Source organism: Dama dama, chromosome 9, assembly GCF_033118175.1.
Source record: "Dama dama isolate Ldn47 chromosome 9, ASM3311817v1, whole genome shotgun sequence".
In the NCBI taxonomy this organism is placed as follows: domain Eukaryota; kingdom Metazoa; phylum Chordata; class Mammalia; order Artiodactyla; family Cervidae; genus Dama; species Dama dama.
Genome location: NC_083689.1, coordinates 26,343,767 through 26,367,078, shown reverse-complemented (window position 1 = coordinate 26,367,078; position 23,312 = coordinate 26,343,767). Strand labels below are relative to the sequence as shown.

General features: G+C 37.0%; 1 protein-coding gene across 4 annotated transcripts in view; it reads right to left on the bottom strand.

Moving 5' to 3' along the window:
• RAPGEF6 (Rap guanine nucleotide exchange factor 6) overlaps positions 1–23,312 on the bottom strand; it is a 235,071-nt gene that overhangs the window by 63,389 nt on the left and 148,370 nt on the right. For all 4 annotated transcript variants that reach the window (XM_061150833.1, XM_061150834.1, XM_061150831.1 and 1 more), the window contains exons 10-15: positions 22,667–22,825; positions 21,670–21,822; positions 17,373–17,537; positions 13,724–13,831; positions 11,885–12,088; positions 8,801–8,909 (exon numbers count right to left, since the gene is read on the bottom strand). In XM_061150833.1, coding sequence (XP_061006816.1) covers positions 8,801–8,909; positions 11,885–12,088; positions 13,724–13,831; positions 17,373–17,537; positions 21,670–21,822; positions 22,667–22,825 — 898 coding nt within the window. The remainder of the gene's footprint in view (positions 1–8,800; positions 8,910–11,884; positions 12,089–13,723; positions 13,832–17,372; positions 17,538–21,669; positions 21,823–22,666; positions 22,826–23,312) is intronic.

Here is a 23,312-nt window from a genome sequence, read left to right as displayed (position 1 = left end):
CATGTTTGGCAGAAGGAAAGTTCAAGAAAAAAGGTGACTGAAGAACAAGCTAGAAAAAGGGCCTGATAAAGGTATTGTAAGGTGTTTGAACTTCCTGTTAAGAGCAACAGGAATTTACGGGCAGCAGATATCTCTGGCTGCAGAGTGTATGTAAGGTGATTCAAGAGTGTACAAGGTAGTTTATATCTTTACTGGACTTACATATATAAGTAAAAATCTGCAACACATGCTTTGTAGATAAAGAAATGATAATGTTAAACTAAAAAAATAGTGACGAACAAAAAATAATGGATGGCAAACAAACATAATTAGAAAACCATTAAGCATCAATATTAGATGATATATATGAACAAAAGATGAAAGTGCCCAAGAATAAAAGAAATGCTTAATAAATTTGACTATACAAAGATTAAAGATTTCTTAGTCTCTATATATATGTATATGTGTATGTGTATTTACACGCACTAACCAAAACAAATGAACATGGAAAGTCAAAAGACAACCTGGGGAAAATATGTGCAACCTTTAGACAAAAGAAAACTTTTCTCTACTTATTAGACATTCAAACAAATCAATAAAAGATGATTAACTCAACATATAATGGGCAAGTGAAAAGACTGTTTATAAAAAAGAAATGTTAGCACATAAAGGTGCTCAACTTCCCTCATTATTAAAGGCAGTATATCAGAAACTAAAAAGTTTATTAAACCCACTGCAGAGGCATTCCTATACACTGATAAATGAAGTTTATAAATAGATTGGGGAACTTTAAGAAAGTAAAACCAAAGTAACTATAAAGGTAATTCCACTCAGAGAAATTTATCTTATAGCTATATCTACATAAACATAAAAGATAAATACAAAGGATATCTATTACATCATTGTAAACAGCAAAAACTATGAACAATCCTAAAACATCCAGCAACATGAAACACCAGATCAAAAGATTATGGTAACAGTGTGATGGAATTTGATGCAGTAACAATTACAAAAGAAATAAATCAGTACGAACTACTGTGGAAAGGTATAACACACTGTACACACAATATGGTCCCACTGGGTGTCTTTCTTTAGTATAATTTATAAAACATGCATGTATTACTTTTATTAAATAATTAAAATGCTAAGCATAAATTATCTGAGTGGTGGGATATTTACAGATGTTAGAAAGTTGCAGAAAGTAAGAGGAATAGATGAATGCAAACTTCAGAGCAGGAAGAGGGTAAACAGAGATTGCCAGCCGTTTTCTTCTCTGGGGACATTTGCTGAGTCTAAACAGGACGTGAGGACCAGGGAGAGGGACTCCTAGAGGAAAAAGAAGTTTTGATGGCTGCGAGTAATGGCAAGAAAACTGGAACACAGAGAGGCACCAAAGCAGTGTCACTTCTCTTCAAGAAATATCTCTATTTTAAGACAAGGTATGAGGCTAGAAATTTCTTAGAATTTCATGGTACTCAGGAAACAAAGTCACACAACAGGGAGAGACATCCAACAAACACAAAACAGATTAATTGGCTTGGGGTGGGAAGCTGAAGAGCTAGGCTCAAAATCTCTGAAGGAAAGAATTATAAAAAAGGAGACAAAGCTACCAGATTCTGAATCAAGAGACTGGAGGTAGGGAAGTGGTTGGGAAGACAAGGGTGAAAAAGCAGAGTGACATTTTTCAGTCTCTGCTTAGAGACCAAGTTCCACTAGAGAAGGGGCCTACATCAAGCACATGACTAGTCTGTTGTCAACCTGAAACCAATGGACACAGCCTAAGTAATTCTGCAACTCATCCTGACCTGGCTCAATTCCCCTTACTCTATGTGATTAAAGAAAGGAAATGGCAAATCCTATCTGTGAAAAAACACGAACTTTACTAAGGTTTCTTTATATAGAAAGTACAGCATACACTAAAAAATTTTAAGATGCAAGGAAAGAAAATAGCCAGAGGGAAAAAGAGAGTAAAATATAATCCATATGTTAGAGTTGATACATGAGGATTTTATAATCTTTACATTGAAGAACACAGAGGAAAAGAGATAAAATGGATGAAAAGATGAAGTGCAACAGAAAACTGGAGTTTATAAGGGAGTCAAGTGAATATTCCAGAACTGAAAAATATCTAAAATTAAATTCAAGGCATGCATTTATCATTAGACTGGGTACAGCGGAAAACGGTTTAACTTTCTTAAACACAGGTCATTGGAAAATATCCAAACTGAAACACAAAGCTAGTTAGAAAGAACAGAACAGAATGTAATAAATAGTTGGGACACAAATATTCTGTCATATAAGTGACTGATTTCCCACATGCAAAGTAAAGAAAGAGGGGCAGTAGTAATTAATAATGGCCATGAAATTTTGAAAACTGATAAGTAACATCAATGCAAAATTCAAATGCTGAGCAAACTCCATAAAAAATAAATACAAAGAAAACTGTAACAAGGACTCCTTGCTACTGTTAAAACTGTTGAGTCCTATTTGCAACCTATGGAAAATGTGGGTATTTTTGCTTAGCCTCCTGTGAGTTGTGGTTTCAGTGTTTAATTTTCAAAGCCACTGCAGTGCTATGCAGATGTGTCCACTTTGTACCACCTAGTGGTCAGGCTGGGACCTGAGTAGATAGAGGTCTGTTTGTGCGAGTTCTCAACGTCTATGATATGCTAAATACAATCAGATTCACGTACCTATAGGACGTGGGTGAGCCTAGGATTTCATAAACAACTTTATGGGACTGCTTCCTTCATGTCAGTTATCAACCTGGTACACTTTCTAGCTCCTTAGGCCTCCGAACTGTCCACTGCAGTGCCTCAGGGGCCAAGTGGAAGAGGACAGTGTGTGTGTGGGGTGGGAGCAGTGACATTGGCCTTGCTTTCTTGAAGCCAGGGCTCCACTAAGGGGTGAGGAACGTTTTGTGAGTCAATGCCACTGGATTGCCTGGAGGCTGGGGCCTGAGAGAATGGGAAAACAAGAGTGCAGGAAAAAAAAAAAAAACAACTGTGGGAATTTTCTAACTCTGAGCTTTAGGAGTTTCCCTTCCCATCCCTTGTTAGGCTTCTTCTCGGTCCTTTTTGGTCTGCGCTATAATATTCACATCCGGGTTTCATGTTGCCTTGAGTATAGCCCTGGGGAAAAAACATCCTTTTCAGGGGGAGGGTACAGTCTTAGATGAGTGGTAAGGGATCAGACACATCCAGAGTCTGTGCTTTTAGCAACTGCAGGATTCCAAATCTTTGCCCTTTTCCTGGGAGTCTACTGCCAAAAAAAAAAGGCTCAGTCTCTTAAGTCACTTCCCCTGTACTGTACTGGTAAATGCTCTGTAGCAGATAATGGCTCCAGTTTACCCCACTGAGGCCTAATTTCTCTGTTTAATAACAGGTAGCTCTTCACTAGCCAGCCCTTTTAGTTTTTCTCAGTCAATACCAGAAACAGTAAATTGACAAGTTTTTTAAAATTAATTTTGCTCAGATTACAGGTGGCTCTTTGAATTGGTAGTCACGTCCTGATTTTTCATTCTGACATGGCCTCTGCCATTGTTTTCTAAATACTTTCTTCTTCATATTTTCTTTTAGATCTCTTGGAATAGTACTCATTGCATTTTGTACTTTTTTGTTCCATAAAGGTGATTTCTTCAACTTATTTTATCCTTCTACTCAGTGTTTGTCTTTTTTACTTAAAATATGTCTCTGAATACTTTAAGACTTATTTTTCTCAGTAACTGTCTTTCAATGGTAATGCCAGAGTTACTGGGACTTTATTCCAGGCATCACAACCAGACTAAAATACTTCATTTCAGCAAATGCTTTACTTATATTCCTTTGAGATACTCTTCGGCATTTTGCATGGTGAGAATGTTGGCTGACTACACTCTGGCTGGGGCAAGTAGGGAGGTCTTGAGGGAATGGGCCACCTTCTGTAGCACCACATAACTCATGCTCTGCAACATTCAGTTTAGGGTTCTTTGGGCAATTGTTTCGCATTATTCAAAGAGTTCGGAGGCTGTGGTTTCTCTTACTCTTGCATCCTGCAGATCAATTTTCTTTCCCAGGATCTATGGTGTTAACCACTACATTATACTATCTCTATGTTTTTATACACAACCGTATTTGATACTAATTAATAATTATTATATGCCAGGAACAAAAAAAGTTTAAAGATACTGATTTTTTTAAACCTATGAAACAGAGCTGCAGAAACGGAATTGAGAAACTAATTTGCTTTAAGTGTCAGAATAACCTCTGCTTCCATATTTTTCAAAATCAGAATCCTTTCAGTTTAACCCAAAAGTTGGTATTTCTAGATACTAGCCCAAAGTCTAGGAAATTAAAAAACAATGAATTTTTAGCATAGGTTTACTATGCTAAAAATAAGTGTGCTTATACAATATTTGTAAATTGCTAATAGACTGCTACATGCCAGCTTTAGCATGACATCATTTAATAAAAGGGACTCAAGTGAAAAGAGGAAAAACACCATATGTTTCCTTTTTCACTATGACTAAGTACAGTATTAGGAGAAGCCAAAGTGGGGGAAAACATACATGCACACTTTTCCATAGGAAGAGCTTTTAAATTCAACTCTTATTTCTCAAAATTCAACCTAAATAATGTAAAGAATTTTTTTTCTTCTTACTACATCAGTTCATTTCAGTTCAGTCACTCAGTCGTGTCTGACTCTTTGTGACCTCATGGACTGCAGCATGCCAGGCCTCCCTGTCAATCACCAACTCCCGGAGTTTAAACAAATTCATGTCCACTGAGTTGGTGATGCCATCCAGCCATCTCATCCTCTGGCGTCCCCTTCTCCTCCTGCCCCCAATCCCTCCCAGCATCAGGGTCTTTTCCAATGAGTCAACTCTTCACATGAAGTGGCCAAAGTATTGGAGTTTCAGCTTCAGCATCAGTCCTTCCAATGAACACCCAGGACTGATCTCCTTTAGGATGGACTGCTTGGATCTCCTTGCAGTCCCAAGGGACTCTCAAGAGAATTCTCCAACACCACAGTTCAAAAGCATCAATTTTTCGGCACTCAGCTTTCTTCACAGTCCAACTCTCACATCCATACATGACCACTGGAAAAACCATAGCCTTGACTAGACGGATGTTTGTTGACAATGTCTCTGCTTTTTAATATGCCATCTAGGTTGGTCATAACTTTCTTTCCAAGGATTAAGCGTCTTTTAATTTCATGGCTACAATCACCAACTGCAGTGATTTTGGAGCCCAGAAAAATGAAGTCAGCCACTGTTTCCACTGTTTCCCCATCTATTTGCCATGAAGTGATGGGACCAGATGCCATGATCGTAGTTTTCTGAATGTTGAGCTTTAAGCCAACTTTTTCACTCTCCTCTTTCACTTTCAACAAGAGGCTTTTTATTTTTAGTTCCTCTTCACTTTCTGCCATAAGGGTGGTATCATCTGCATATCTAAGGTTATTGATATTTCTCCCAGCAATCTTGATTGCAGCTTGTGCTTCTTCCAGCCCAGTGTTTCTCATGGTGGACTCTGCATATAAGCTAAATAAGCAGGGTGACAATATACAGCCTTGACGTACTCCTTTTCCTGTTTGGAACCAGTCTGTTGTTCCTCCATGTCCAGTTCTAACTGTTGTCTTCTGACCTGCATACAGGTTTCTCAAGAGCCAGGTCAGGTGGTCTGGTATTCCCATCTCCTTCAGAATTTTCCACAGTTTATTGTGATCCACACAGTCAAAGGCTTTGGCATAGTCAATAAAGCAGAAATAGATGTTTTTCTGGAACTCTCTTCAGCAGAGGAACCAGAGATCAAATTGCCAACATCCGATGGATCATTGAAAAAGCAAAAGAGTTCCAGAAAAATATCTTACTACATAAATACTCTTAAATTGTCTTTGATAGTTTCCAACTGTTATACTGTTTTTATTGTTGCCCTTCTCAAAATTTGAGAGAAAATCCTGTGAAGTCTAACCAAGTTGCAGTCTTTTTCAAAAGTTAAAAGAACAAAAAAACCCAAATAGTAGATTAAGTTAAAAGCAGAAACTTAGACTTGCTGAATTCAAATAATTATAAAATCAAAACACACTTCAAGTACCGTACTGAAATCAGATTGATTATATTCTTTGCAGCCAAAGATGGAGAAGCTCTATACAGTCAGCAAAAACAAGACCAGGAGCTGACTATGGCTCAGATCATGAACCACATGATCTGCCAAAATTGCCAAATTCAGACTTAAATTGAAGAAAGTTTGGTAAACCACTAGATCATTCAGGTATGACCTAAATCAAATCCCTTATGATTATACAGTGGAAGTGAGAAATAAATTGAAGGGACTAGATCTGATAGTGTGCCTGATGGACTATGGACAGAGGTTCATGACATTGTACAGGGAACAGGGATCAAGACCATCCCCAAGAAAAAGAAATGCAAAAAAGCAAAATGGCTGTCTGAGGAGGCCTTAACAAATAGCTGTGAAACAAAGAGAAGCAAAATGAAGAGAAACGAAAAGCAAAGGAGAAAAGGAAAGATATTCCCATTTGAATGCACAGTTTCAGAGAATAACAAGGAGAGGTTAAGAAAGCCTTCCTCAGCGATCAATGCAAAGAAACAGAGAAAAACAACAGAATGGGAAAGACTAGAGATCTCTTTAAGAAAATTATAGAGATACCAAGGGAACATTTCGTGCAAAGATGGGCACAATAAAGGACAGAAATGGTATGGACCTAACAGAAGCAGAAGATATTAAGAACAGGTGGCAAGAATACACAGAAGAACTGTACAAAAAAGATCTTCACGACCCAGAAAATCACAATGGTGTGATCACTCACCTAGAGCCAGACATCCTAGAATGTGAAGTCAAGTGGGCCTTAGGAAGCGTCACTACGAACAAAGCTAGTGGAGGTGATGGAATTCCAGTTGAGCTATTTCAAATCCTAAAAGATGATGCTGTCAAAGTGCTCTACTCAATATGTCAGCAAATTTGGAAAACTCAGCAGTGGTCACAGGACTGGAAAAGGTCAGTTTTCATTCCAATCCCCAAGAAAGGCAATGCTAAAGAACGCTCAAACTACCACACAATTGCACCCATCTCACACACTAGTAAGGTAATGCTCAAAATTCTCCAAGCCAGGCTTCAGTAATACATGAACCATGAACTTCCAGATGTGCAAGCTAGTTTTAGAAAAGGCAGAGGAACCAGAGATCAAATTGCCAACATCTGCTGGATCACTGAAAAAGCAAGGAGTTCCAGAAAAACATCTATTTCTGCTTTACTGACTATGCCAAAGCCTTTGACTGTGTGGGTCACAATAAACTGTGGAAAATTCTGAAGGAGATGGGAATACCAGACCACCTGACCTGCCTCTTGAAAAACCTGTATGCAGGTCAAGAAGCGACAGTTAGAACTGGACATGGAACAACAGACTGGTTCCAAACAGGAAAAGGAGTACGTCAAGGCTGTATATTGTCACCCTGCTTATTTAGCTTATATGCAGAGTCCACCATGAGAAACACTGGGCTGGAAGAAGCACAAGCTGCAATCAAGATTGCTGGGAGAAATATCAATAACCTTAGATATGCAGATGATACCACCCTTATGGCAGAAAGTGAAGAGGAACTAAAAATAAAAAGCCTCTTGTTGAAAGTGAAAGAGGAGAGTGAAAAAGTTGGCTTAAAGCTCAACATTCAGAAAACTACGATCATGGCATCTGGTCCCATCACTTCATGGCAAATAGATGGGGAAACAGTGGAAACAGTGGCTGACTTCATTTTTCTGGGCTCCAAAATCACTGCAGTTGGTGATTGTAGCCATGAAATTAAAAGACACTTACTCCTTGGAAGGAAAGTTATGACCAACCTAGATAGCATATTAAAAAGCAGAGACATTACTTTGCCAACAAAGGTCCGTCTAGTCAAGGCTATGGTTTTTCCAGTGGTCATGTACCGTTGTGAGAGTTGGATTATAAAGAAAGCTGAGCACAGAAGAATTGATGCTTTTGAGCTGTGGTGTTGGAGAATTCTCTTGAAATTCCCTTGGGACTGCAAGGAGATCCAAGCAGTCCATCCTGAAGGAGATCAGTCCTGGGTGTTCATTGGAAGGACTGATGCTGAAGCTGCAACTCCAATACTGTGGCCACCTGATGCAAAGAGTTGACTCACTGGAAAAGACCCTGATGCTGGGAAAGATTGTGGGCAGGAGGAGAAGGGGACGACGGAGGATGAGATCGTCGGATGGCATCACTGACTCAATAGACACGAGTTTGGGTCAACTCCGGGAGTTGGTGATTGACAGGGAGGCCTGGCGTGCTGTGGTTCATGGGGTCACAAAGAGTCAGACACAACTGAGTGACTGAACCGAACTGAATCAACAGTTTGACACAGAAAGGCAGAGTATATTGCTATTAAAAATCAGTAATTCACTGATTAATTACTTCAATGTTTTACCCTGTTCATTTCCATGAAACAGTTAACTGGCAAATGATACTGCTATTTCACTATAAGTAGACTGATTTGCACATTAGCAGGAAGAAATAAAGCCTATGACTTCAATTTTTCATTGAGTATTTCCAGGCGAAGTACAGTACATAATACTGAGTAGACATTTCACAAATGACTAAGTTGTATACTTATTTTAACTATGATTTCATAATAATTAAATACATAAAAAATGAAAATTCTAGAATACAGAATATTATATTCAAACATTAAAGATCCTAAAATGTTCAAAAAGCTTAGATAGGAACATGTTTTAAGTATTTTTATTATCCTCCTTATCATTGTTGACTTTTTGCTTTTCTATTACCAAAAAAAAGGGCTCAAATAGTTTTTTACAACAAAACTCACCGAAAATGTTGGTCTTTACAGTAAGTGCAAGATGAGTATTATTCCTCAAAATTTCAAGGGCCTTCACAAACGTTATATTCTCAAAATTTTGTCCATTTACTTCCATTATCTTGAAGAAAGTGTTCAAAAAATACAAAGAAAGACAGAAACAGTATCAGTTATTTCTGCAGCCTTAAATTTAATGGTGAAAAAAATAAAACTTAAATAAAATGTACCTATATGTGAACAATAGTTATCTGTGAGAAGTGGAATTACTGTCTAATAGCTTTTCTCTATATTGTGGTATTTTCCTAAATCTCTACTATAAACATTTTTTTCAGTTCATTTCCTCTCGGATAATACTGGAAAAAAATTTAAAACATAATGTTTAATATATGAAGGGAAAATTTCAATTGTGTCAGATCAGTTCATAAAAATTATCACCTGTGTGTGTGTGTACATAAATTTTAGTGAAGTATTCTACATGCAAATTTATTGCATTTAAAAAAGAGGTAAATTCATTTAAAAGTGGTATTCTAATTATAGCTAATATCATTTCCTGCCACTGACTGAATCAGGCAGTCAAAAAGCACCAAGCACAAGAGTTATGGGCTCTTGTTCCATCTGATATTGTTGATCATTCATATCAGGGCTTCACAAACCTGGCTGTACCTCAGAATCATCAGGAGTTTATTCAAAAAGTACTGATTCCAAGGAAAAAGGATAAAGAGACAAGACATGATGAGGGGAAAAAAGGCAGCACGGAGGATAGATCTTGAGGGCTGACAAAGAGATTTCAAAAGGATAAAAAAGAGTGAGGAAAAAAAAATATTAGAAAAGAAAAAGAAAAAAAAATCACAGAAGTTAAATTTCCAGAGTTTAAAAAAGTCTTCAGTCTACATACTGTCATGGATCATCTTGTATCAGGCAATAAAATAAAAAGATCTAGTTTTTGTTTTTAACAGATCACTTGAATATTCTAAATTCTAGGGACTTAGAATACTCTATAAGCATCACTCTTGGGGATTTGTGGAGGTGGCCAAAGGCACCTAGAAAAGAAATAGAATGGTTTAGACTTCTTTGGGACCATATTAAGATGATGTGATACCTTTCTATGATATCAATGTTCTGAGAGAAAAATGACTGTGATCAAAGATTTTATACTCCACTGAACAAAGATATCATTAGACATATAAGGGACACAAAGCTAGAGTACTCATTTGCCCTTTCTGAAAGAAGTACTAGAAAAGGTAATAGAAGTACTGGAAGACAACTGTGAAATAAATCAAAATAATGGCACCATATGGCATAGACGAAGTAGAGGTGATCAATGAAAGCAGTAAGCAGGTGCAAAATGATTCTTAGTAATAAGCTTATGAAACTTAATGCAAATGCCAAAGTACTCTTAAAAAAGAATATTCACAATATTAAAAAATGACTTATAAAAGTCATAAAAAATGACTTATTGAAAATCTCAGATAATTTCAACCATACTTGGAAGGCCTGAGGGAAAAAGTAAAATAACGATAAATTTCTCTCATCTCTCAGGAATGAAACCTCTGGAGTATTCTTTTCTTTTTTCTTCTATGAAGAATGAGATTCTTAAACATGTTTACCAAAAAATACTTGACCAATAAATATATGACTCCAAATTCCTAGCAACTAGGTATTCTTAATGAGTAGTCTGAGTAAAGCCCAGAAATCTCTATTCTAAAAAGCTCCCCTAGAGGAAGAACAGTATCATTAAAACTTTGTGTCAGAGTTTCTTTTTTAAAATTATATCATTTATTCTTAAATTTTAAAGTATTTTATTATAATATGTGATTCACTTATATCAGTTTCTTAATTCCCTGCACTACTGATACTTAGACACTGATATTTGGGCTGGATAACTGCCATGTGGCTGCTTTGTCACGGGGTATTCCTGGCTACTCAGCAGTATCCCTGGCCTCTATCCACTACATGCCAGTAGTAATTCCCAAGTCATGACAATCAAAAATAACTCCAGACATTACCAAATGTCTCCTGAGTGACAAAATTACTAATGGTTGAAAGCCACTGTTCTGAAGTGCAGAACTTTTAATAATGTGAATGCATGCCTGCTTGCTTGATTTATGTCAGGCCATGTGGCATGTGGGATCTTAGTTCCCTGACCAGGGATTGAACCTGTGCCCCTTATAGTGGAAGCACAAACTCTTTTAACCAGTGAACCACCAGGGAAACCCCTGTGAATGCCTTCTTAATTAAAAAATAAAAAACACCATGGTTTGGTTACAAGTAAAATAAAGTCACATTCTAAATGAATGCATAAACAAACAAAAATTTTTAAGTGGAACAAAGTCAGCGTCCCAAATGATTTAGTTAGAAGAAAAACCACTCTGGTGTACATGAGATCTTGAGAGCTTTGTTCAAAATACAGATTCCCAGTTATTAACTCTGCAGAATGTGATTAGTATGATCACTAAGACTGAGGTAGGTCTAGGAACTGTATTTTTTTTTAGTAACAAAGTTGTCAGCAATTTCATTTTTGAAAATATATTGTTCTATAGTTTACTAATGCCTCCATGGAGAGAATAAATCCCTATCTACTTACTCCCTGTATCTCCCCTTCCTTTTCCTAATCCCTCAACCAGCTCACTCTACTTACGGATGTACCGAATAGTTTTTGTTACCATGTGAACATTGTCTAAAACAAAACCATCATTTATGGTAAATCTTTGGCCACTTAATTTTAGAGTGGTATGGATAGAAGTGCTTACTCCTTTAAAACATGCAAGGGTGCTAACTCTCTTACTGATCTTTCTGGAATACTGTGAAGTTGCCAAATGACAGAAGTTTCTAATACTTGGAGGATGGGCAGGACCATTCAGATTGATACTGGCCAGACTACCAGGCTGTTTCTGGACATGCTATATTAAATTTTCCATTAGGAGTAATGGATATATGACAAACACATTTTAAAAATAAACCATTTAAAAATACCACCTCTAAAAAAAGGTTTCAAAAGTATTTCCTTAAATTGATCATGCTTACTAGAATATTATATCAGAAAAGTAGCACTCCTATTACTTATAAAAAGGCTTTAAATGGTTGTTATTTACTTACTTGATCACCACGTTTCAGTCCCGCATCAGCAGCTTTGCTACTAGGTTCTACGCTTTCAACAAAAATACCAAATCCCTTCTCACTTCCTCCACTTAGACTGAAATGCAGAGGTGACTCCCGGGAAGCCTTCTGCAGCACAACCTGTCTCCACTTAGCCTTTGCAGCACATGCAATATTCAATAACCGGAGATGACCATTCATTTTCTACAAAGTAGAAAGGGGTAACATATATATAAATGTATATTATCTATTCCTATAGGCTTTAAAAAATAGAACCTAAAGTTATCAGAACTAGAGTAAATAAAGAATATATAAGTATGGGTAAATAAAACTGAAGGAGGGAAACTTTCCACCCTAGAGCACTCTGAAGAATTAGATCCCTTAATATGGTTTTTTAAAATTTCTAGGTAATCACAAGTTAGAGAAGATTTCAAAGTGGTGTCTTATTGAGACAGTGATGACATAAAAAATTTCATTTTCTAAGTAACAATACATTCTGTATTACCATCGTGCTTATCTCCTAGCTGTTACATAAAACCAGAATATTTTTAAACTTTTACTTAAAACCTTAAAGGACTTCAACCACCTTCCCAAACATTGTCTAATACTCAGACACATGCAAGTCTCCATCTCTTTCAGAAATATTATTCTTATAATTTAAATCTTTCTGTATTATTTTAGATCTTCATTAAACTCAGTAATATTTTAACTTTCAAATTCTAGTATCGGTTTAATGTATCAGCTGAGAATTCAACTATTCTCAAATAGTGTATTAAATAAATTTTATGTCCATAACAAAAAGCTAAAGTTTTTCTCAGGATAGAAACCAAGTTTTACACCTCTTCTGACCCTATGTAACAGCTTGGAGTACACAGCAGAATTCAGTAAATATTTGATGACTGACTCGATTACTGGGGGAAAAAAAATCCCATGATTGCAAGATAGTTTCTATTTTTCATAAGCAAGCCCCTTGAATATTTACATAGCCAGCAATGGAAGCACCAAATGATGTTGGTGAGCCTCAACAGGCCTCTTAATCAAGTTCCCTGTTTATTCTCCCCATTTTGCATAGAGCAGATGCGCTGCTGAACAGGCTACAGGAACCAAGAGGTAAGGAAAGAGACAAAACAATCGGAAATTTCCCCTTCTTTATTCAACTTAATCCACTTCTACTCTGTAATAACAATGGTTCTTGAAAAACTGCCGTGCCAGGTTTTGTTTGTAGATTCTTATATTCATAGCTCACTATAACCCTCAAGACAATCCCAACAGCCTAGAGGCTACTATCTATAATATAAGACAATGGAGGCATACAAGGTTGGACAATCTTTTTAAGTTCACATATCTACCAAGTGGTGAAGTCTGAATGTTGTTAATTCAGGCGATCTAACTCCTGAGCTGCATTATTATTTCCTAAACTCAAGTTGCTTCGAACAGACAACTGAGTTGCAGTTCAAAGTTTTTATATCTAATACGAAGAATAAAATAGATTTATAAATAGCTACCATGAAAGTTAAGACCTTGAGGGTATTATCTGAGGTGTTGTATATTAAAAATAAATGAAATCACATGCAGAAGGGAGACTCAGAAAGTCTAATGTAGGTCTGATAAATATGTGTATTTGAATGCCTAAATCAGTGAAGACTCTGGAAGAAGCATGACATTTGTTTGGGTTGAAGTAGCAGAGGATGAGCCAAAGTCTAGAATACAGATTTGAAAGTTCTCAGAACACAGGAAAAGATGAAAGCTATTCTGAGTTTTTGCAATTCTTCAGCAGGGGGACAGAAGAGATTGGTAAGAATCCCCAAACCCTGAAGAAGATAAAATTCTGAGCCTTACTGTATCTTCCAGATTTTTTTCAAATTCCTCTAGAAATCGAGTCATAGCAGGGTCACCTTCAAAATCATTGAAATGATTATTTACCCATAATAATACAATCCGTGTTACCTGTGGAAACATGGAAGAGGCAGCATACGATTATATGAGAGGAATTCTTCCTGCAAAAATAAAGTCCTAAAAGCAAGTCCTAAACTGAGGAACAACTGAGCTTTATGGCTAAGCCCTTTGCCCACCCTCTCACATGTGAAAGGCTCATTCTAACAGAGAGGAACATTTTAGTTTGAGCTTTTGCTTCCTTATGTAACAGAGAGAACCAAGACTCTGCTTTCACTGAGAAGACAAGCCTGTATACTAACATGTAAGTAGTACATGGGAAGTGTATTTTGAACACTATCTTAAAAGGCAAACTTCTAAGGGCAGGCAAATGTCAAGTATTTCTTTAGCTGAGACCATTTCACCAAAATTGTAACAAAAATCTGAAATCTCCTTCGTAAACACTGTAATTTTCAAAGTTGTGAATTAATTTATTACTTTGTTAACCTGTACTACAGATTAACAAAAAAGTTAAAAACAAACAAATGGATGTTCAGTTAAATACTGTGCCTACAGCGAACTCTACTCAATGCTCTGTGGTGACCTAACATTGGAAGGAAATCCAAAAACAGGGGAGATATATGTATACTTATATCAGACTCACTTTGCTGAATCAGTACAGCAGAAACTAATACAACACTATAAAGCAACTACAGTCCAATAAACATTAAAAAAAATTAAGAATATTAAGAAACATTCTGAACATTAAGAAAACACACACGAGCCAAGATAAATCTAAAGAAATACACCAGAGATTTTTCCAAAATCTAAAAAAAAAAAGTGCATAACAATACAAATAATTTAAGTCATATGCTTTTAAAATTGTGATAAAATAACACATAAAATCCACTATTTTAACCATATTAAAGTGTACAATCCAGTGGCATCTGGCCCATTCTCAATTGTGTACAGTCATCCCCAAGCTACCTAGTTCCAAAGCACTATCACCACCACAAAAGAAAATCCCACTCCCAATAAGCAGTCACCTAACATTGTGCCCTCTTTCCAGCCCAGAACAGCTTCTATTTGCTTTTCTGCCTCTGTGATTTGTCATACAATATGTGATCTTTTATAACTGGCTTGTTTGACTTAGTACACTTGCAAGGCTTATAACATGTTGCAGCATGTAACAGTATTTCATTTTTTTTTTTTTTTAATGGTGGTGGTTTAGTTGCTCTGTGTCCAACTCTTGCGACCCCATGGACTGTAGCCTGCCAGGATCCTCTGTCCATGGGATTTTCCAGGCAAGAATATTGGAGTGGGTTGCCATGTCCTTCCTCCAGGGAATCTTCCCGACCCAGGAACTGAACCCAGGTCTCCTGCACTGCAGACAGATTCTTTACCAACTTTTTTTTTTAATAGGTGAATAATATTTCATTATGTAGTATGCAATATTTTGCTTATCCATTCATCAGTTGATGGGCCATCATCAATAGTGCTACTATGAACACTTGTTTACAAACTTTTGTTTGCACACCTATTACCTGTTTTGGCTATATACTTCAGGAGTAGAACTACTGGATTACACAGTAATTCTATGTTTAACTTTTTGAAGAACTGCTGAGCTATTTTCCCTAGCAGCTATTCCATTTTACATTACTACAAACAATGTATGGGAATTTCCTCCACATCAACATCCTCAAAATCCTTGATATTTCCTTTTTAAAGTCATCTTAGTAGGTATGAAGCAGAGTATCACTGTGGTTTTGATTTGCATTCCCCATGACTAATGACACTGAACACCTATGGAATGTGATTGCTGGCCATTTATATCTCTTCTTGGGAGAAATACCTATTTGAGTTATTTGTCTATTTTTAAATTGTATTGTCTTCTTGTTGTTGAGTTATAAGGGTTTTTTTTTTATACATTCTGAATACTAGACCCTTGTCAGACATGATTTGCAAATATATTCTCCTATCCCATGTGTTGTTCTGTTTTTCCTGATAGTTCCTTTAATGTGAAAATGTTTTAATTTTGATGAAATTCTATATATCCATTGTTCAAGTCTGTGCTTTGCACTAAAAAAACCTATCACTTAATCCAAAGTCGTGTTATTTTTTTTTAAACTCCTTTTCTTTGAAGAATATTATAGTCTTGGCTCTTACATTAAGTCTCTGATCCATTCTGAATTAACACTGAATATGGTATAAGGTAAAGGTCAAACTTCATCCTTTTACACATTGAGCTGTCCCTAAGTCATATTTTTGTTCATTCTCTAGCATGCCTTTATTTCCTCAGCAATCTAAGTAACTATATATAATTTCAAAAGCAAGGTAAAGGCAAACCTGTAGTTGTGGACACTTACTGTATCTAATTTATTTCCTTTAAAGTATAACTCAGAGCTTCCCAGGTGGTGCTAGTGGTAAAGAACTCACCTGCCAATGCAGGATACAAAAGAGATTAGGGTTTGATCCCTGGGTTGGGAAGATGCCCTGGAGGAGGGCATGGCAACCCATTCCAGTATTCTTGCCTGGATAATCCCATGGACAGAGGAGCCTGGCAAGCTACTGTCCACAGGGTTGCACAGAGTTGGACAAGACTAAAGCGATTTAGCACAAACTAGAACTCAGAAAGATATGCCAGGCAATTATGGCTCTACTTTTATTTTTCTTAAAATAACTAACTTCCTATTACTGAGATGGTTTTTCGGTAGTTATGTACCAGCAAGCTGAATTACTAGTTTTTCCATGAAATACTAGTTTTACTAGTTTTTACTAGTATTGAAAAGTATGAACACTCCATAAAAAAATTAAGATAATCTACTTAAACATTAAATGCAAAAAAAGAAAAAAAAAAACCCTCACGGCCACATCTAAATGCGTTACAGCAGCGACAAATTAAACTCAAAAAGATAAATTTTAAAATGATTATAAAGTCTTTAACTCAGAAAAATCAATGTTTTTCTATTTAGACTGTTCCTAAGCCCTCTTGAAAAAATGTACTTGGTGAATATTCTTTCTAAACTTTTACATGTTTTACTGATCTCCTCTGAAACAACCAAGTATTTTGATAAAGTGCAAGACTGCTGCTGCTGCTAAGTCGCTCCAATTGTGTCTGACTCTGTGTGACCCCATAGACGTCAGCCCACCAGGCTCCCCCGTCCCTGGGATTCTCCAGGCAAGAACACTGGAGTGGGTTGACATTTCCTTCTTCAATGCATGAAAGTGAAAAGTGAAAGTGAAGTCGCTCAGCTGTGTCCAACTCTTCTAGACTCCATGGACTGTAGCCCACCAGGCTCCTCCGTCCATGGGATTTTCTAGGCAAGAGTACTGGAGTGGGTTGCCACTGCCTTCTCCAAAAGTGCAAGACTACTATCCTGCATTTTCTGAATTTATAACTACACCACAGCCTGATTTCAGTGTCTGCCTTTTAGAAGGCAAAATAATCCACTTTTTACAAGCTATTTTGTCATAAAAGTAACCAGATATGTCTACTGATTCACTAATTTTTACGTGAATTGAATCTTATCAAAATAAGCATTTAATTCGTCAACTGCAAAAGGTTTTGGGGGAATATAAAGGTTAAAATCACGTTCATGCCCTTTATAAAACCAACCTTATCCCTTAAGCTGTCAATTTTAAACCATTCCAACAGTTTGGTCCCAACATCCAAAGGACTTGGAAGAAATGTTCTATAAGTTAATAGGAAATCTTCTATATAAGTTGGGTCCACAATGGAATGCTCTTCTATTAAATGCATGATGAGACGCTCAGGTGTTGCCTAAAAATCAAAACAAAGGAAGAATTAGAAAATAAAAAAGTAACTAAGGAACCGAATAACTCCTATTGATTACTTCCCTTTGTAGTTCCTCGACTATAAAGTCCTCAAAGTAAAGTTTCATCTTTAAAACTCTCAGCACTGGAAGTAGGTACTGTCTCTAGGATGTAGTCCATCATCACTCAGAAGTTTAGAGAGAGATAAGGCAGAGGAATCAACATGCACAACAGCATTACCTTGGCTGGTAGCTGTTTTATCCATATTTCATTATAGCAATGGGGGGATAATATAATGACTACCTTGAGTAAAGAGAAGGAAGAGGGCCTTCCCTGGTGGTCTAGCGATTAAGAATCCACCTTGCAAAGCAAGGGAAACCGGTTCAATCCCTGGTCCAAGAAGATCCCACATGCCACGTTTGCAACTAAGTCTGTGCACCACAACTACCAGCCGTGCTCCAGAGCCCGAGAGCCTTAACTACTGAACCCACACACAGCAACTGCTGAAACCTGGGCACCTACAGCCTGTGTTCCATAACAAGAGAAGTCACCACATAAGAAGCCTGCACATGACAATGACGAGTAGTCCCCTACTGCCACAACTAGAGAAAGCCCCCACGCATCAGCAAAGATCCACCGCAGGCAAAAAATAAAATAAATAAATAAGAGAAGAAAGAGGGGAGAGTTAAAGAAAATAAATAAACAAATAAAGCTTTCTTCCAAATTTAATCATCCTTAAATTCCCTTCTGTTCCAGGTTATGGGAACAACATAGTTTGAGACAGCTTGTTTTATTACTGTCACTTCTTGGAACAGGGGTTTCCTGTTCTATGGTTTCTCCATTCCCATCTGCCAGAGGAACCAGAAGTTCTGTAGACATTTTTTACATGCTCTCAGTTTAACTGCTTGCCTGTTTCTCAATTTATAAAAAGGAATGAAAGTAAAATTTATCTATTGCTCTTCCTTGAATTCCTGAATCACTGTTAAAATTTATTACTCTAGCAGCATCTTTTTTTTTTTTAACCCTAGCAGCATCTTAAAAAGTGGGTACGCAGAACAAATACAGAAATAAACCAGGTATTAAGCCAAATATAAAAACCAACTGTTGCCCATAATGTCAGATTTCAATTTGGTGCATTCATCCTAATGATTTCATTGGCCAGAATCACTGCATGACAAATATACATTAATACTAACAATGTTCTTGTTTAAAAAATTATTACAAGATTAAAAAAGGGTACCCACTGCTAATTAGGTATGTAAATCATTTCTCTAGAAGGAAGTCAGAGGAAAGGCTCTTCAAGTTACCTATTTAAGGGACAAGACAATCACAGGTCATTCCTATTCTTCTCCCACCTTCAAAAACACTCTAAGAATTCCATATTGGGTCTGTCATTCAGGCAAATCACAATTTGATGTCACTCAAATCTGGTTCTCAGATCACACATAGCTACGTCAGGGGTGAAAACGATCGACATGTTAAAGAAACGCCATTATTCTGATTAGGTAAATCACCGAGGGATATCTGTGGAGATCAGGTTGTATTTTAAAAAGCAGTATTTAATGACAAGTTCCATCATCATCCAGAGGCACTTACCAAACTGCTCACTAGCATCCAACAAGGTGGGATGCTGGGAGACATGTATGCCGAGTGGGCAGGTGAAGGAGATGGCTAGCTGGTAGGGGTTGGTTACAAAGAGCAAGCAAGTAAATATACAGAGCATAACAAGAGCCACTGTTAGATAAGGTTATTTACAATGAGGGAAAGGAAGAGGCTACAAAACTAACTCTGTGGTACAGTACTAGAACTGGGAGTCCTGGTATAAGCTCCTGACTGAGACAGACAGATATAAAAAGGTACAGATGTGCACGAATTTACAGTAAATAAATACGTATTCCTACCTCTCTGAGGAAATGTTCTAGAAGCAATGACACCACAGTAGCAGTGAACAGAGTGAGTGCCCTGATTTTGGTTTTTAAGTGCTATTATCTACTAGGAGGATCCAGGGCTCTCTGGAGCAATGTCTGATTTCAAAGCAGGGGCAGGAAAAGTAAAAGATGAGCCTGGAATATCTTGTTTTGCCAGATAACAAGGAAGCTCTCAAAAATGATGGGAACATGTCAGAGGAATATAGGAATCAACACCCTTAAGAGGGTCCCACTGGCTAAATCTGGGACAATCAGACACTCAGAACAATGCTATGGTAAAGAAATACATGAGACCAATATAATCAAAGAGGAGAGAATGCCCATTCTTACAGCAGAATGACAATAAATGTAGAAGAAATAATGGAAATAAAAAAATCACCATTTCAGGCAGGAGTAGTCAATCTAAGTTAAGACTGGTGGATAGAGGTCTGCAAGACATACTCACACTATCCCAGAACATCAGTGCTTCAAATGCTTATCAATTACAATGGGTAAAATGGTGATTTCACAGTAAGGAAACTTGACAGACACCAACAGGACCAGGCGATTAAGATTAACTTCACTCGTGGTGGCACAGGTGGACATTGTGTGCTTGCTGATAAGATGCACTAGAAGAGCAGAACATTATTTCTGTGGGGTTCCAGCCAGGAAAGTGTAACTTTAGTCTGGGCATGAGGAAACACCGGACAGATCTAGTCTGGGGGTCATACTGCAGACTACAAGGTCTATATTCATCAAAATTGCTGAGAATGTGAAAAAGGAATAACTATTCCTGGAGTAGACTTAAGTGACATGACAACTAAACGCAACTGTGTGCCTGGATGAGATTGAGCCAAAAATGAAAAAAAGCCATTTTGGGGAGAGTTGGTGAAAATCTAAATGGGGTCTGTGGGCTGAATGGCTTTACTTTATCAATGTTCATTTCCTAACTTGAAGGGTTCCATGGTGTTTACGTAGGAGACTGTTCTTATTTTTAGTAAGTACACAATGAAATATTTTAAAGTAATGAGGCATCACATTTGCAGACTGCTCTCAAAAGGTTGAAATAAACTGATGTAAATGGAGAAAATGCAGGGGAACGTTAACAGTGGGGGAATCTGAGTCAGGATACTCACTATACTGTTCTTGCAACTTTTCTGTAAGTTTGAAATTATTTAAAAAAAAAAAAAGCCTCAACACGAGCCTTCATAAAAAGACAGCCTGTGACAATCCACACATATATTCAAATTTTTTCCTACACAGAAAGCTTATATTGATCAGCTTAGGAAAAGAAAAGGAGTGTTTAGAAATAGTCTGACTCTTAAGGAATATCTGATCTGACTAACCAGTCCCTCTTATTGTTAAATAAACTGCTGCTCTTATAATGAAAAATAACACATTTCGCTATTTTGCAAGCAACACTAGCTTGAAAAGAAAAAAAGTCAAGCATTTATTTCCTCTCTTCCAACTATAATTGTTCTATTTTACATCTGTGTGTGCTCAGTCATGTCCAACTCTTTGTGATCCATGGACTGTAGCCTGCCAGGCTCCTCTGTCCATGGGATTTTCAAGGCAAGAATACTGGAGTGGGTTACCATTTCCTTCTTGAGATTCAGATGCCATTAACACAGGCAGACGGGAAAGTGAAAGGCAAGGGGGCAAGGATCAGAGGGGAGAAGGAATCAGAGAAGGGAAAACAACATGGGTAGTAATACTTAGACTCTACAGCATGCTAAGGCTTTTGATTTGCTACATTTAGCCCTAATGAAGACCTGCCATAGCATCCCCATTTTCAGATTAAAAAACTGAGGTTCAGAGAGGCTAATGTCTATTTCAATGACACAGAGATCCCATAAGCACTCTCCATCTTCATCTAGGATTCTTTGTACGTTGATGGTTGGTCCTTTCAATTTCTGTTTTGTTTCTAAATATTGCTATCTTTGATGAAATTAACTCCCATTATTGATGATTCATAAATTTGAGAAGGAAAATTTTGACTGGTAAATTCTAAGTAATATCCTTCCATACTGAAATTACACGGCACTGTCATCTTTACCCAATAAAATGCTGTTAAAAACCAACTAAGAGAAAGTCAAAAGGACACATTTATATACACTGGATCCCAAAGTCAGTGAATTATCTTGCACTACTTAATAAGCAGTTCAAAGTCTTTTGAACAAGATGAAGGTTTTATTCTATCAATAAAAAGAATAATAAGTAAAACACACCCACCTTAATTACAATGTGTCCTTTCCTGGTTCCACTTCGATCCAGTTCACGATGCTCATGTACCATAACAATTTCTCCCTCTTCCTCAACTTTATGGGTATTTTTTTCAACATGATTTAAAATTCTCCAATAATCCTGCTGGGCTATGCAGACAAACTGTCCAAGAACAACATGGGGACAATTAATAAACCTATAATACATAAATATATCACTATGCACCAAGGCAGAGGACAAAGGTAAGAATTCAAGTGACATCAGTTCTTTTTTATTTAGCTCCTTTACGCAACAAAAATCAAGGTAAAATAAATAAATCATGCACAAAAAGACCAAAGAAGTTAAATCCGTGTGAATTCTGCTCTAAAAGGAGAAGCAAATACTTCTTTCAAAACTGACACTATGCAAAGAAAACATGAAGCAGGAGTAAGTTAGAAACAAACAACTCAGAAGTTCCTATTTCTTCCTCTATTGAAAAAAAAAAAAACAAAAAGGAGACTAAGCTGGCTAATATCACATAGATATTTAACAAATAAACATTTATTGGGTATACTCTGTTTAAAATATGTATAGTTTAATTCTACAAATATTTGCATCAGATATAAAATCTACTTTCCTTTATTAACTGTGAGTTTTTCAAACTTCTAATTCTCAAATCAAGCTATTTTATTTTGAGGAAGGAAAAAGGCTCAGCCATTTAAAATCAAGAAACAGGAGAACAAAAAAAAAAACAACCCAGAAACAAAAGAACATACACTGCTATATTTAGAATGGATAACCAACAAGGACCTGCTCTGCAGCAAAGGGGACTCGGCTCAACGTTATGTGGCAGCCAGGGTGGGAGTGCAGTTTGAGGGAGAGCAGACACAACATTTATGTGCGACTGAAACGATCCTTCGCTGTCTACCTAAAACTATCCTAACATAAATAATCCACTCTACTCCAATATAAAATAAAAAATTTTTTTAAAAAAGAATCAAGAGAACATGACCAGTGATAAGCTTACCTGACAGTCATCTACTTTAGTCCTAACAATTCCATGCATGTACTGTTTATCCAGAGTGGGTGTGATTCCAAAACTATTTCCCATAAAGAGATTGTCAACTTTTCCATCCGGATGACTGATTTCCACAGTGCCATTTAAAATAACATACCATGAATCAAGCTATAGAGAAGACGACAGGTTTTAAGAATCTTTGAGAAAAGATGGTTATATGTTAACTTTGAAAAATAATCAGTACACAGAACTCATATAATTTATAAAAGATCTCATCATATTACTGAATATTCTGTCAGATAAGAATATATTACTAAATAACACCCTGTTTCTGTTAAGAAAACGACTACAGTTTATTTTACTCTTTCTTCTTTTAGTCACCAAAGGAAATCAGGGACCCTCATAACTGGCCAAAATACTCTAAGACAAAATAACGTTATGGCTAAGACCACAGTTTAGTCACTTAGTCATGTCCAACTCTTTGAGACCCCATGGACTGCAGCATGCAAGGCTTCCCTGTCCATCATCAAACTCCCGAACTTGCTCAAGCTCATGTCCATTGAGTCGGTGAAGCCATCCAACCACCTCATCCTCTTGTCATCCCCTTCTGCCTTCAATCTTTCCCAGCATCAGGGTCTTTTCCAATGAGTCAGCT